Source organism: Castor canadensis, chromosome 11 (genome assembly GCF_047511655.1).
Source record: "Castor canadensis chromosome 11, mCasCan1.hap1v2, whole genome shotgun sequence".
NCBI classification, from domain to species: Eukaryota; Metazoa; Chordata; class Mammalia; order Rodentia; family Castoridae; genus Castor; species Castor canadensis.
In genome coordinates this window covers 8,092,451-8,108,138 of record NC_133396.1, presented here as the reverse complement: position 1 = coordinate 8,108,138, position 15,688 = coordinate 8,092,451, and the positions used below count along the sequence as shown (strand labels likewise).

Here is a 15,688-nt window from a genome sequence, read left to right as displayed (position 1 = left end):
CTCTAGCCCCGCCCCCAGGAAGAGGCGGCCTCGGCGGGAGGGGTGAGATTCGAAGCTTCTGAGAAAGAGGACCTTCGCGGAGGTGGCCCAAGCTTTCGCCTGTCACAGCGAAGGCGGAACACGGTGTAAAAGTGAAGCCAGGTATCAAATAAATTAAATTATGTCACAGTAAGTGACACAAACATTTGACTTCAATCTCTGTGGGGTAACAGTTAAAAAGAACTAGGCGAGCGCTATCAGGCAGTGTGCGGACGACCTTCCGCTGGTCACGGGTCCGGGGGTTGGTAAAGCGCTGGTGGGCTGCCGCGGGGCGTCCACGCAGATGCTGACTGGACCTTGGGGTCGCGGAGGTGCGGGCGTTCCTCTGCGGTGAGTCTCGAAGGGCTGGGCTCTTTCCATAGCCTTCGTTCTGGGTCTGGGGAAGACATCTCGAGGCGAGAGGGGAGTAGATTAGGTGCGGGTTACCTGTGGCCTCGGATGGAACCTGTCCCGCCCATCTGCTGGAAGGAGCTGGGACCGCTAAGAAAAGGAAGGGATGGGGAAGGAAAAGCGGCCGGGAGTGAGAGTGAAGAATTAGTGTAGACTGCGAGATCTGCCGAGTTCCGAGCTCTCTGCTTCCCGGAACATTCCCGGGAGCTGCCGGGCATCAAAATAGCCCAGTTATTAGTACTGGAGTCAGTGCAAGTGTGCTCCCCACCTCTGATCGTGTCTTCCACAGGCTGACGTTCCCAGTGTCTTCTGCTGCACCCGGGAACTCGGGAACAGTGGCCGGGAAGCATGAGGCACCGGGAGAGACAGTCACAAAGTTAGCATCGTTCTAGAGGAGCTCGGGTAAGAAAACAGATGTCGCCGTGAAGTGCACTGTCCAGCAGCATGACATGCGGGGTGGAGTACGGGAGGCAGATCTCAGCCCTTTGTTCAGTTGGTAACGGAAAAGCCCAGGGACTGGCCTCAGTTGTGTGTGCTTTTGTAAATGGTCCATAGCTTCCATCACACCGTCGATGTTACCCCCAAACAAAGTAAGAATCGTCACTTGGACTGTTGGCAGAAACCAGTTTCGATCTGCACGACTTCCTTCTGTATGAAATAGGTGGGTTGGTTGCTGTGATAAATGAATATTTTGTAAATGGTTTCAAAGTCTGATCTATTTAGAGGTCGGGAGATGTTTTGAGTCGCGGTACTGTATAATATTTGCGCATTCATGTGTAGATAAAGGACTCATTCATCAGATATCTTATTTTATGTTAGTTTTGGAGACTACAGCTGTCCCTGCCCTCTGGAATTTTAAAGAAACAGTAAGAAATGTTCAAAAAGAACTTTCAGCTGAGCTTTGGAATTAAACATTTCTCGACTCTGGAGAGTCATAGAAGTACAAATCATGCATGGCATAAATGTTTAAAACTTTTTTACATACATGATACACGTTTAACAAAGATGTCAAGGTAAACAAATTTTCCAGTAATCAATTGTACTAAAAACTATAAGTAAAAAACTGGGGGTCAGGTCCCAGGAGCCTAATCCTAGCTACTCTGGAGGTGGAGATTGAGGTTTGAAGTCAGCCTGGGCAAACAGTTCTCTAGAACCCATCTCCAAAATAATCAAAGCAAAATGGACTGGAAGTGTGGCTCAAGCAGTGAAGCGCCCACTTTGCAAGTACAAAGCCCTGAATTCAAACCCCAGTCCCACCAAAAAAAAAAAAAAAAAAAAGATTGGAGAACATTTTCCTTGTTTCATTTCTCATGCTCAGATTATGGAAGTTCTAGTATTTTCTTTTACATGCCAGTGGGGCTTCTTTATCACTTTGGAAGGCTCTGCCCTAATCATTAATGTTTGGATCCTTCCTGCCTGATTTTTTTTTTCTTTTTGTAATGAAAGTCATAGTAAAGTTTATTGGGAAAGAAATACACTTTCAGTAGACTAAAAGCAGCTCACTGCTAGAGTGAGAACAACAATACAGTAAAGTTTATTAGAATAGAGACATTTTCAGGAGTGAAAATGAGTCATCTCAGAGAGGTTGAGAATGACTTAGTTTTTTAGTTCATCATTTCATCCTTGAGTGATGTGTTTAAAGGTTTCTAAATGATTTATTTGTGTGTACAAAATATCTAGTTGACTTACATAGCAAGAATCTTACTCTGGCTTGTATTTTGAACATTGTTTCCCTTGACTAGCCATTAATTTATTAGATGTAAGTGTTTCATCTTGCTCACCTCCTGTTGAAAAGTCTGTCTTACATATGACTGATTTCTAGGAAACTTGAAGAAATGTAAAATGCAAGCATAAATAGAACGAGGAATGTTTATCTTAAACTAGGCTATATTTTCTGTTCTACCTCTGTACAAAAAAGACTGGATGAAAACAAACTTTTAAAGTTTCCTTTACAAGCATGAGCCCTGAGTTCAAACTCTAGTGCTTCCAAAAAATAAAGAAAGAAAGAAAATTATTACCTAAAGTTTCCTTTAACCTAGGTTGTTCCAAATTAATTTAAAATCTAAGGCTCACATAATATATTGGTATCCACTGTGCAAGCTTTGTGTTCCTCATTATCTCACATTTACCTTTTTCAGAAGGAAGATAAGTGATACTCAGCCCAGAATGGAAGTGTGTCCTTATTGCAAGAAGCCATTTAAACGATTAAAATCCCACTTGCCACACTGTAAGATGATAGGGTCAACCATACCTACTGATCAAGGAGTTAATCAGTCCAAGCCAGCTACACCTCTACATGCTAAAAAAGTGAAGAGGCTGACCAAAGACTTAATTAAAGTTAAAGGGGGAGAACTAGAGACAGAGAGTGAAGAAAGAGATACCAAATTGGTAAGCAAGAAACTAGGACAGACAGTTGAATCCTTTCCACTACTGGCAAAAGCAGGTAAAGACATCAATGACAAAAACCACCTCTCCTTCAAAATGTTAAAACACACTGAACCAAAGACTCCCTTCCAGGGAGGAACTAAAGCTTCTTATGTGTTGGATAACATCTCTCCTAAAAGAGAACTTGCCAAAGATTTGCCTAAATCAGAGGAAAGGAGATGTAATCCTTCAGAAACAGAAGCATCTTTACTGGCTGACTCAACGGAACCTTCTTTGTTGAATCAAGATAGAAAATATATCTCAGCCACATCTAATGATGTACAAGCCACTTCTGTGAGTCTGAAATTGGACACAATTGATCCCCAAAGACAGAGGCTCCTAATAAAATTAGTAAGTGTGCCTTCTAGTGATTATCATCGTCCAGAGAATCTCAGCAATGGAGTTCAAAGAATAAGAGCATCAGTGTTGAGCAAGGAGAGTGATTCTGCAGGAAGAGGTTACCTCCCAGGGGTCTCTACTGATGTTAAAAACACTGAGGCTCAGGAAAAGAACTCAGAATCACTCATTTTAGGCCTTCACACTAACCCACTAGATAAAATGCAAGTTAAGAACCAAGAAAAACAATTTGACCTTGGAGTAGAGGTATGTGGGAGCAAAGGAAGTGCTGAGAAAAGTGTGTCTGCAACAGAAATGCAGGAATGGACTTCTGTGAGCCGTGGCTGTGAGAGCTTCACTGGCAATTCAGCCACAGACGGTAAAGCACAAGATGAAGACCCACTTACAAATTTGGTCACACCACAGGAGGCAACTTATGATATGTTTCTTCCTTTGTCACAATCACAGGCTCAGAGTCTTGCCTCTCTGGCTGTAAAATCTCTTCAAGAAGAGAAAGCACAATTCTGCAGTCATAATCAAAGCTCTGGTGTAAAGTTATTACTAGAAGGGAAGGAAGAAGCTTCTGTGGAGCCCCAACCTGCCTGTCAACCTCAAGCATTGCTGCCTGGGTGCCAGCGATCTTCATGCTCTACCCAGGATCACATTTCTCAAAGCGCCCTCATCAATCATGTTGCTGCTGACAGGAAGACCCCTTCCAGCTCCATGGGGCTGGAGTGGTTTCCAGAGCTCTATCCTGGTTATGTTGGACTAGGGGTGTTACAGAGGAAGCCTCAGTATTGGAACTCAGTGGCCCAGAAGCCTTGGCGTACCAGCTCCCCATGGGGAGGTCTGTCAAAAGGTAAATAAGCTTGTTTGTAAGGGCCATCCAACCCATTAAAATGTTCCAGGCCTTTTGAATAAGGGCCAGAATACCGGTATGTTTGTTCGTTCAGCTTGTTTTTGCCTGCGTGATCCATTGCACTGAACTTAACTGTTGGGAAGACATTACTTCCTGGTCCAAAATCAATGGTCACAATCAGTCATTCTCCCTTTCCCTCCACCAAGAGTTGAAGGAGAGGGGAAGGAGGAAACATGAATGAATGTGAGGCCTATGGGAAGAGAACAAACAACCTAACATTCTCATTATCAGAGTTCCAAAAGAAGAAAAAGAAAAACTGTGGAGCTGAAAAAATAGTTAAAGAAAAAGAGCACTTGCTTAGCATGTGTGAGGCCTTTGGTTCAGTCTCTAGAACCACTAGAAAGGAAAAAAAAGAAGGAAGGGAGAGAGGGAAGGAGGAAAGAAGGGAGGAAGGAAATGGCTGAAAATTATCCAAATTTGGTAAAAAAAATAAACTTACAGATTCAAGAAGTCAAGCAAAATCTGGGCACTGGTGGCTCACACCTGTAATCCTAGATACTCAGGAGGCAGAGATCAGGAGGAAGAGAAGCCAAACAAATACCACATAGGACAAACCTGTATCCATGCCCAAATATATTAAAATCAAATTTCTTTATTTTATTTTTTGTTCTGCTGTGGAACTTAAGGACTCACACATGGTAGGCAAGTGTTCTATCACTTAGCTACATTCTCTCCTTAACATCAAGTTTCTTAAAACTAAAGACAGGAAACATCTGCTTAATCATGTGCTCCAGGTTAGAAACTCAGGGGGACCTACTGAACTTCCAAGCTCTGTTAGATCTTACCCCCACCCCCGCCAGTACTGGAGTTTGAATTCAGGGCCTACACTTGAGCCATTCACCAGTTATTTTTTGTGATTTTTTTTTTTTTTTTTGAGATAGGCTCTTGCAAACTATTTTGCCTGGGCTGGCTTTAAACCTTAAACCTGATCTCTGCCTCCTGAGTAGCTAGGATTACAGGCATGAGCCACTGGTTAGGTTGTTAATCTTGATAGCAGTTGAATTTATACATTGGAAGGAGGACAGCTGGTAGAAATGAGTGGGTATTCAAACTGAACAGACTTGAAAAACCCAAAAAGATTTCAGAATGCACCTAAGTAGAACAACCACTGGATTCAGAATTCAGTGAGGACCAGATTGTATAAGAACTAGGCTGCAGGTTTAAGGCCAAATGCAGCATCTAGAAACTTAGAATAGCAAAGAAGTTAGAAACAGAAGCTGTTGGGGTAAGACTGCCTGTGTAGGAATGGCAGTCAAGGCTGATAGGTGGAAGTAAGGCTCAGGAGATGACCCAGTAAAGATCAAGAACGAGGTATCGAGGATGAGGCAAGAAAGGGTATAGGAGCCCATGCACTGGAAGAACTAGGCCGCAGATTCTAAGACCCAGGAACAGTCCCAGAGATCTAGCCTGGGATCATGAGAGAAAGACTTGGGGCGAGAGACTGGACCTTAAAATTGATCTTTGCTATCAGTTTTCAAAAGGTACTCTGGGCTATAACTGGATTAGGTTAACAAGAGGGTAGAGTGCCTGTGTAGCAAGTGTAGCCCTGAGTTCAAACCTCAGTACTGCCCAAAAAAAAAAGAGGGAAGGCCAAGGCCCAAGTAGGAGCCAGAAAGTCATTTTGAGTATCCTTGCCTTTTTGGGCTGAGTTTCATCTTCATTTATTTTAAGACAGTTATGCTACAGATCCCAGACTGGCTCTGAACTCTTGATCCTCTTACCTCTGCCTGAATGCTGAGATTGCAGGTGTGGACCACCACACCCCCCTAACCTTTGTTTTTTGTTTTTTTGTGGTACTGGAGTTTGAAATTAGGTCCTATACCTTGAGCCACTCCACCAGCCCTTTTTTTATGATGGGTATTTTCAAGATAGGTCTCATAAACTATTTGCCCTGGCTGGCTTTGAACCTTGATCCTCCTGTTTTCTGCCTCCTGAGTAGCTAGCCACCAACACTTGCTTCTTACTTTGTTTTCTAGGGGCATAAAGTAGCATTTTGTCTCCTGTATAATGGTCATTGTTGTTTTCATGCTTATTTTGACAGGAAACGTAACAATTCAGAATAGGTTTGCAGGGCTGGAGGCATGGCTTAAGTGGTAGAGTGCCTGCCTGCCAAGCTTGAAGTTCTGAGTTCAAGCCCCAGCACTGCCAAAATAGGTTTGCACCTGAAAAACTGCTATCTTCCTAAAGGGAGATATTTTTCCCTCTCTGGTGTATTTTGCACTGAAATGTACTCACTAAATTCCTGTCTGTGTGGTATCAACTGCCTTTTGTGTATTATAATTCCTTTTCTTTTTTCAGTGCTGAGGATTGAATCCAGGGCCTGCAGTATGTTAAGTATGTGCTCTAACACTCAGCCATACCCCCATCCCTATAATTATCCCTTTGTAATGGGTTTCAGTGTGAATGTGTGTTAAGGAAAGAACGTTGCTAGCTAAAGCTACACTTTCTCAACTACTTCAGTAAATACAGGGTTTTGTTCTATAAACAGACCTACCACCTAGGCTTTTGTACAGAGTTGTAGTCTAGAGGTCAAGCTCCTTCTCCAAGTTAAACAGAGACTTAGTGATACATTTGTGATGCTTTGGAGTTTGCAGAGTGCTTCCATCTTCATTAGGAGATAACGAAATAGGCATAGAGAGGATAAGTGTTTGACCGAAGTCATGTTGCTCATGCTTTAAGGACTACGTTCACCATGCAAGAGAACGATCTGTGTAAAGAAGCCAGCATCATTCTTTGCCTTGTTATTTCCTATGATTATTTTGTTAGCATGTTTACATCTGTCAGAACTTTTATCACACCTGCTAGACTCACCTCTGTTTAGTTTGTTATTCTTTCTCTGACAAACCAAGACCAGAAAACCATTGGTAGTAGACATTACCTACCTAGCACTAAACATGGAGAAAACAGGTGCAGGAAAAATGTAAATAAGTAGCACAAGCCTTTCTTTTTGGTTCTACTTAAGCAATTCATGTTTTGAACACAAACTGAAAGGTTTGCTGGCCTAGCATGTCAGTGGGGTACACTGACTGTAGGTAGTAGTCACAGGAAGCAGTAGTTTATAATACAGGTTGAGCATCCCTAAGCTGAAAATCCAAAATGCTCTACAATTGAGATGTTTGAGTGCCAGCTTATGTATAGCAGTCCTGGAAAGTGGAAGATCCCAAATCTGACCACATCTGATCGGTTACAGTCACAACCCAGGCTCCTAAAACTGTTGTGTAAAGGCTGGGCACTGGTGGCTCACACCTGCAAATCCTAGCTTTGGGAGGCTTTGGAACCATGGTTTGAGGCCAGCCCCAACAAATAATTCGTGAGGCCCCCATTTCCAAAAATAACCAGAGCAAAATGAGCTGGAGTTGTCGCTCAGGCAGTAAAGCTAGAATTGTCTTCAGCTGTAAAGTATAAGGTATATCTGAAAAATAAATTTTGGGGAGTGCTCCTCAGGTAGAACTTGCACTTAGTATGGTCAAGGCCTTAGATTCAGTTCCCAGCACGCACACACATACACGTGTATATATAATATATATGCAGAGATTCCAAACTATTTTTAACACAATTACTCTAAAACACGGTCCTAAGTTTTTCAGGTGGAGGATACTCAGTGGCTTTAGCAGCTGACAGGACTTCTACATACCACCTGGTTAAGCATATGCATGAGGATCATCTAGGCAGTAGATTCAACAGTTGAAAATAAAGTCCAAGCCAAGTACAGTAGCTCACATCTATAATCCTAGCTACTTGGGAGGCCGAAATCGGGGTGATCACAGTTATAGAGGCCAGCCTGGGCAAATACTTCAAGAGACCACATCTCAGAAATAACCAGAGCAAAATGGACTGGAGGCATGGCTCAGGCGGTAGAGCACCTGCTTTGCAAGCTTAAAGCCCTGTGTTCAAACCCCAGTATTGCATAAAAAAGTCCTGATCAACAGGGGCTCCCTCTCCCTTTTGATAAGCTTTTATTGACCTAGAATTAATTTGACTTTCAATGTGTAGTTAGCTGCAATCCAATGCAGAGATCAGTAATCCATGTGTTTAGAATATACTTTTCCCAGGGCCTAGCCCTGGGAACCTTGGCACTGAAGGTGGGGAAGGGGGTGAATTTAGATGAATTATCATAGTGGCTTCTCTTTGGAACCACAGTTCCTTTGTTGGAAAGAAGTTCGACTGATGTAAGGAGTTTGGAGCCTCTGACTGGGCCTGCAGCCTCCACCTACCCTCTAATGAGGCTCTTGGGAGTGATGCACAAAGGTGAGCTGGAGCAATTGTTAGGCTCTGAAGCTGCCTACACGCATTTGGAAAAGTTTGTCTTACTGTAAATTGTTAGAGCAAGGCTACAGAAAAGAGAGAAGTGATAGTCTTCTGTTTGTCAATTTTCATTTTGGAGTCAGACATAATTAAAAACACGCAAGCTAATACAGTAGCAGGTACCAATCATTTAGCAGCTTTTGCTTTTTAATACCTACCCATGCCTCTCACTGCCACCTAGCTCCGCCCTCCATTGCCTACAGTGACCATGCCTCCTCCCAAAGTCAAGACAATGCTAGACCTCCACTTACCCGGTTACATTAGCCTCCATCCCATGAAGACTTTAATAAAGAGTAAGTCATTTGAATTTATTAAAGTCTTGTGCATTTTAGCTTTTTTACTGTTTAAAATAAATGTATGTCTGTATGTGTATAAGTTAACTGAATAACCCACATATGCCAGCACATTCACTGTAACAGTTACCCGTGTCTTTCTTTGGACAGGCTGGATCAGGTGCAACACCACCATAAAAAAGAGTGGAGTTGGTGGCATCACAATGCTGTTCACAGGATGCTTCATCGTCTGTTGTAGCTGGAGTTTCAGGCATCTGAGTAAGCTGTTCTACATTTTTAACCTAAATTACAAGTCACCTGCCATTTTAGGGACTGAGTGGCTTCTCATGTTAGAGTTTTGCAGTCTCTGGCATGCCCTAGTAGAATGAACTATTGCCTGGGGCTCTGGGTCTTTTTGTTAGGGGCTTTTTAAAAATAATAGCCTTTAAGATTTGACTAAAATTTAGTAACTGTGCCTTTACTGTTGTCACTGGAGATCTGGTAGTCTTGTTTTTTTCCTTTTGTAAGCTGTTCCCTGCCAGAGGGAAAGTGTTCTCCTTGGTGCCTAAGATCTCCTTTTTCAGCATGGAAACAGATAGCTTTCTGCCACAAAAGTTGTGTTTGGGGAAGAACCAAACACAACTCACTATCCATGTGCCTGAGACTTACAGCATCTTAACTTACACTTAAGTATTTATTTTGGTTGTTTGGTTTTGCTTTGCATTTTTGAGATGGAGCTTTGCTATTGTAGCCCAGACTGGGGTTGAACTAATGTTCCTCCTGCCTCAGCCTCCCGGATGCTGGGATTACATGCAAGCACTGCCACACCCAATGGCCTTTAATATTTAAAAACAAGCACGCCTCCCAAATCTTAACCAGCAGAAAATCTCTTTTAATTCAACGTAACTTTTCTTCATTTCTTAACTGTTATGTTATAAAAACAGACCTAAAGGTTTTTTAAATTATAAATAGTTTATAGAAGGCTATCAAAAAATTCCAGTATTTTTTCCATAATTTAGAAGAAAAAAGAGCCCACTTTCAGATGAAAATTTCCAGTGTAAAAGCATAAGCAAGCCGGACACCAGTGGCTCACGCCTGTAATCCTTTATACGTGGGAGGCTCAGATCGGGAGAATCGAGGTTCTAGGCCAGCCTGGCAAAGGGTTCACAAGACCCCGTCTCCAAAACAACCAGAGCAAAATGGCTGAAGGTGTGGCTCAGTGGTAGAGTGCCTGCTTTGCAAGTACGAACCCTGTGTTCAAACCCCAGTCCCACCAAAAAAAAAGAAAAGTGTAAGATGTAGAGGCCAATATAATTCACACACTGGATTGCAAGATTTTTTTTTAAACATCAAGATTGGGTTCTCTTTGGGTGTTTTTGCTAGTTCCGCGCCTGGTAAATAGGAGGGCAGGTCACACAACAGGAATGGGGCTGCCAGCTCTGTAAGAGAAACCTGGCTGTTGGTGAGAAGTGTGAATCCATACATTAACAGAGCGGATCAAAAGCAAAGTTGTTTCTCCCAGAAAAAAAGGGCTTCTCTTAACAGTTGTACTGATCTGAAAGGGATTCTTTAGTTCCTGTGGGCGGTTAGACATTAGTAGATGTGCTGTTTTTCATATCCCTAAATCAAGACTGAGGAATGTAAAGCAGAAAGTTATACCCAAGACTATTTCAAAATTTATAAAAGGAAAATAACAAATGATCCATAGAGGTAAAAGAGAAAGTACATGTAGCCTCTTGGATCCTTACGTTTATCTCTGTTTGTCCAAAGAGTTGCAGCGCTGGCGTAAGTAATGACCTGGACACCACCTAAGAGAGCTGTGGAGGTACAAGGGGAGCACAGTGGAGATGAATGCAGAACAGATGAACCATTTAAATTTGTACTGGGGAGGAGGGGGTGTAAGAATAAACAGCTTCTCAAACAGTCACGTAGGACATCTTACTGAGGCAGACATGTCTGTTTCTGTTTGGATGCTTCTTTGGCTTGCTCTCAAGTGACTGCAAGTTATTGAAAAACACAAGTTTGGGTGTTTAATCATAAGATTGTTATTAAGGAGACAAGATGATAAAGCTTGTCATTTAAATTATGAAGCTATTTCTTGCTGGGTGTGGTGGTACGTGCCTATAATCCCAGCACTCCAGAGTTGGAGGCAGGAGGATTGCAAGTTCCAGGCTAGCCTAGGCTCCGTAGTGAGACCCTGTTTCCAAAATTAAAAAAAAAAAACAAAACTATTTTTCAATCCTTAATGAAAACCAGTTTTAAATCTTTCTCCCTAAAATTGTTCTCTATACCTGGTATTTTACCATCCATTTGTATGCAATACTAAACTACATATGTACTGATTCAAGATAGTATCCAAATTGACAAACAATGAGTTTACATCAGGCCTTCTTCTGGGGATCAGCAAGGCTCCCTGTGTTCTTAAGTAGATCCAACAGGTGTGAGAAACAAACCACTGGGATCTGAGTTCGGGTCAGCCTGTAAGAAACTCTCATAAATATTCCACTTTTTTTGCAGGGGTGGGGAGTGTTTCCTGGGACTAAAACTTATGACCTTGGACTTGCTAGGCAGACACTTTAACACTTGTGCCATGCCCTAGCCCTTCACAAATAGAATGTTAAGAAACTTTTTTGCAGTACTGGGGTTTGAACTCAGGGCCTCACACTTGCTAAACAGTGTTTTACCACTTGAGCCACACTGCCAACTCTTAAGGCACTTCTTGTTCCTCTTCATTGTGAGTGAGTACATGGCCTGTGTCATCTCTCCCTGGAACTTTAGAATCCCACCCCATGGCTTCTCGGGGATGTTTATAAATGACTCAAATTCCTTTCAGTTTGTCGGTGCTTATTTGAGCTAATGGATTTTCTGTCTCTCTTGTCCCCATCAAAAGATTTGGTGTCTTTGCAGTTTTTGATTTTTTTCTTTGGCTTCCCGAGAATAATGTGGATATTTACAAGAAAGCTTTAAGGAGGGCCTGCAGTATGGCTCAAGTGGTTGAGTGCCTGTCTAGCAAGGGTGAAGCCCTGAGTTCAAACCCCAGCATCTCAAAAAAAAAAAAAAAAATTGCCCTTGCTAGATCCTGGTGACTTCTGGTTGGTTGGGAGACTGAGATCAGGAAGATCATGGTTAAAGGCCAACCTGGGCAAATAGTTGAAGAGATCACATCTCTAAAATAACCAGAGCAAGATGGCTTTAGGGGTATGGCTCAAGCAGTGAGCACCTGCTTTACAAACTCATATCCCTGAGTTCAAACCCCAGTCAAACTAAAAAAAAGCTTTCTCCAACCCTTTCCAACACGGTTTGGTTTGGCATAGCGCGCACGCGTGCACACACACACACACACACACACACAAACACTGGCATTGCTTGGTTTTGCATCACACACACAGGCTTCGCTATAACATCCTCGTTTCAAAAACAGGTCAGTCCCCTTAGGCCACAGCTCCTTCAGAGCTACAAAAAACAAACAAACAAAAAAAGTAGCTGCAACTTGTACATTGTTTCCTTCTCTCTTAAAACCTGGATTCTGGATCTGCTTCACTTACCTTTCCTATTCCCAGTCCCCAGCTCCTGAGTGGGAGTAATTTAATTCTATAACAAATTCTCCTGGTTAAGGAGAAGATGCTCAGAATTCTTCCTAGGGAAAGAAATCCCAGCAAGAAGGAAAGATTACTGTTATCTAGACATTAGTAAGAACGTTGCTGAACATTCTTAAGAGGAACGTTGACTCAAGAGGTAGAGCCCTTGCCTAGCAAGCGAAAAGCTGGAACACACATACTTCACTAGAACCCTCCCAAAACAGTCTCTCCTTTTAAAGGGTTTCATGCCCATTCTCTGTAAAGTGCCTCCATTTAAAATGAGACACCAGAGATTCTCTCTGCTCCCTTTCTGTCCATCTCAAGGTCAGAAATTCTTAGGGAAGAAGGTAGATAACAGCCTCTCAACTATGTTCTTTCCTAGTCCCCTCCAGCAGAGGTCAGCAAACTACTGCAGCCACTGCCTATGGTAAACCAAGTATTATTGGAACACATCCTCATTTATTTGGTCAACTTTGCTGCTGTAGAATGAAACAGTCATAAAGTTGTAACAGAAACCATATACCCCCAAAAGTTAGAGTATTCACTAGCTGGTCCTCAATAGAGAGTGCGCCAACCCTGGCCCTAGAGTAGTATGGCTCCTCCGTGTGTTGGCGTGACAAAGACTGGGTCAGTGCCCTAAAATCCTTTGGGTTAGGGAACAGTTAAGTAGGGGAAAACCTTTCTCGACTTGTCTCAAGTGCCCTTTGTTGCACCATAACCACCCGTTATACCCAAGTGCACTGGTAGCACAGTGGGGTAGTTTGCCACCCCTAAGGTTTTTATCAAGAATTTTTATGTCACTATAAATAAGCTAGTACCACTTGTCACAGTCAGAATGCCTAGACATGAAAAGGTTTAATCACAGTATCTTACATCTCTGAAAATCAGTTCCTTATGAGAAGAGTAGAACTGCTTTTTCTTTTGATGGAACTGGTTAATTTATTTATTTACGTGTGGTACTGGGGTTTAAACTCAAGGTCTACACCTTGAGCCACTCCCCTAGCCCATTTTTTGTGATGGTTTTTTTTTTTCAAGATAGTGTCTCTTGCAAACTGTTTGCCTGGGCTGGCTTTGAACCTCAATCCTGATCTCTGCCTCCTGAGTAGCTAGGATTACAGGCACAAGCCACTGGCACCCAGTTTGGGACTGGAGTTTTAACTCAGGGCTTTGCACTTGCAAAGCAGGCCCTCCCACCACTTGAGGTATAATTCTAGTACATTTTGTCATGGTTATTTTGGAGATGGAGTCTTGCCTGGGTTAGCCTCACGCTGTTATCCTTCCAATCTCAGCCTCCCATATAGCTAGGATTACAGGCATGAGCCTCCAGCACCCAGCTAGAATTGACCTTAATGACCACTAGTCCTTAGGGGGTGTCATATTGCCAAGATTAAGGCAAAGATAAGAGCCTATGTTAATAGGAAGGGGGCTTTGTTTGGTAATGTCAGTATCAAGGACTCTATCTCCCATGTAATAGGAAAGAGCAAAGACTCTTCAGTGACTTCTTGAATTAGTGAGAATTGACTATTATGTCTTTTGAGACAAGATCTCACTATTTAGCCCAGGCTGGCCTCTAGCTCTCAAAGCCCTGCTTCAGCCCCAGTGCTGGGACATGTGCCACCACACCCAGCTGAGAATTGTGAATGTGTGTAACTTTGAAGAACCTGTTAAAAACAGAGTTCTTTATAGCTTCTTCCAAGTGGTGGAGAGAAAGACTTCCTTGCCTTATTGCTGCCATCAGAGGAAACACTGGAGGCCCTTTATCAAGTCCTGTGAGAATCTGTGCTTCATGGCCTCATAGTTTAAGAAAGGTGTCGGGAGGAGTGGCTGACCAATCCACTCTTAGATCTAAACAGCATCATCAAGGAATGTTCTTTACTTCACTTCGCAATGTGGATGTGAATTTGCCTTATGAGGATTCGTCTAGGCAAACATCCCTCAAGTTGATGTGCACAGCCAGTCCCACTTGTGAATATGATCTGGCAGGACGCCTATAATTCTAGCTACTCAGGAGGCAGAGATCAGGACTGTGGTTCAAAGCCAGCCTAGGCAAATAGTTTGTGAGACACTATCTCGAAAATACCCATCACAAAAATAGGGTAGAGTAGTTCAAGGTATAGGCCCTGAGTTCAAACCCCAGTACTGCAAAAAATAAGTAAGTAAAAGCATCATCCAGAAAGACTAAGACTAGAGGTTCTTCCAAAATTTTGTTCCAAAATTGAACAGTAGATGAGTAAAACTGCCACGTGCAGAAGCCAGTGTACTTCAGGTGTGAGGTGAGTAACCACTCACCTCTTCATAAAACAGGAGAATGAAGCATGTCTTTAACACTGCTTGCCCTTTTAAATGACCTGAAGGTTGTCTCTTAAGATCATGTTCCGCGCCTTCTGCGGCACTGATGGGAGCTTCCTGGGTGAGCAACAATGCTTAGGTTTTGCTTGCAGGGCAGCGCCTTGAAATTCTGACCCAGTCCTCCAGCAGCGTGCGCAGAGATTCCTCCTGAGACTCCAGACCACCCTCCCATCCACCCTGCAGAAGAGTTCCACCGTCCCCAGACTGCTCTGGACTCAACAGGACCAGCACTGAAGGTTGTGCTTCTGCAGGTTGGAAATATGGCCCCACTGAGCCCCCAGGTGAAACTCATGCGGTCTGTGTGAGGCAGATGAACTCTGAGCTGCCTGCCTTCACTAATCTTGAGTAATAGCTGAAATGCTGAGTTTATAGGGAAGCCACATTTTTTTTCTAAAAACTTTAAAATATTGAGCTATTAAAAATAATGTTGAGCTGGGTGTGTGGCTCAGTGTTAGAGCACTTGCCTAGCATACATTAGGCCAAAAAGTTTTTTAAGAACATTGCTTGATTTTTGGAGCTGGGTGTAGTGGCTCACATCTGTAATCCCAGCACTTGAAAGACCGAGGCAGGAGGATTGTGAGCTCTAGGCCACAAAGCAAGATCCTGTCTCAAAAAAAATCATGTTAGGGGTTGGGGTGTTACTCAGTAGTGGGGCATATGCTTAACATGCACGAGGCCTGCCTGCTTTTCCATCTCTCGTGCCACAAAAGTAAGTCAATAAAGTAATCTGGATTATCTATAGGCTGTTCTACACCATGAAAAACCCACATCTTACTGTCACTACTCTTTATAATAAAAGTCTGTTTTCAAAATGGACTATTTTCTGAGCTCATCATTTGCCTCTTCCATATCTTCATCTGAAATGGGTGGCTGTCCCCTTGGGTAGGTTATCCAGTTTCCCAGAGCCTCCTCTATCTGGGGAGAGGTTTTTTTTTTGTTTGTTTGTTTTGTTTTGTTTTTCTTTTTTGGTGCTGGGATCAAACCCAGGGCCTCACGCATGCTAGGCAAGCGCCTTACCACCAAGCTACGTCCCAGCCCAGAGCCTCCTCTATCTGGATGATAAATTAGGGAGAATT

General features: G+C 42.9%; 1 protein-coding gene across 8 annotated transcripts; it reads left to right on the top strand.

Annotated features, from left to right (window-relative positions):
• The first annotated feature begins 6 nt into the window (after positions 1 to 6).
• Mtnap1 (mitochondrial nucleoid associated protein 1) lies at positions 7 to 15,428 on the top strand. 8 transcript variants are annotated; one of them, XM_020160995.2, is made up of 7 exons: positions 233 to 369; positions 719 to 831; positions 985 to 1,090; positions 2,568 to 4,048; positions 8,249 to 8,356; positions 8,857 to 8,964; positions 14,705 to 15,428. In XM_020160995.2, the coding sequence occupies exons 4-7, from the start codon at positions 2,596 to 2,598 to the stop codon at positions 14,761 to 14,763; spliced, it is 1,728 nt and encodes a 575-aa protein (XP_020016584.2). In that variant the 5' UTR covers positions 233 to 369; positions 719 to 831; positions 985 to 1,090; positions 2,568 to 2,595; the 3' UTR covers positions 14,764 to 15,428. The 8 variants fall into 8 exon arrangements, with proteins under 8 accessions (XP_073901332.1, XP_020016584.2, XP_020016583.2 ...); XM_074045231.1 differs by lacking the exons at positions 233 to 369; positions 985 to 1,090 and adding an exon at positions 7 to 141; XM_020160994.2 differs by lacking the exon at positions 985 to 1,090.
• The last annotated feature ends 260 nt before the right edge of the window (positions 15,429 to 15,688 follow it).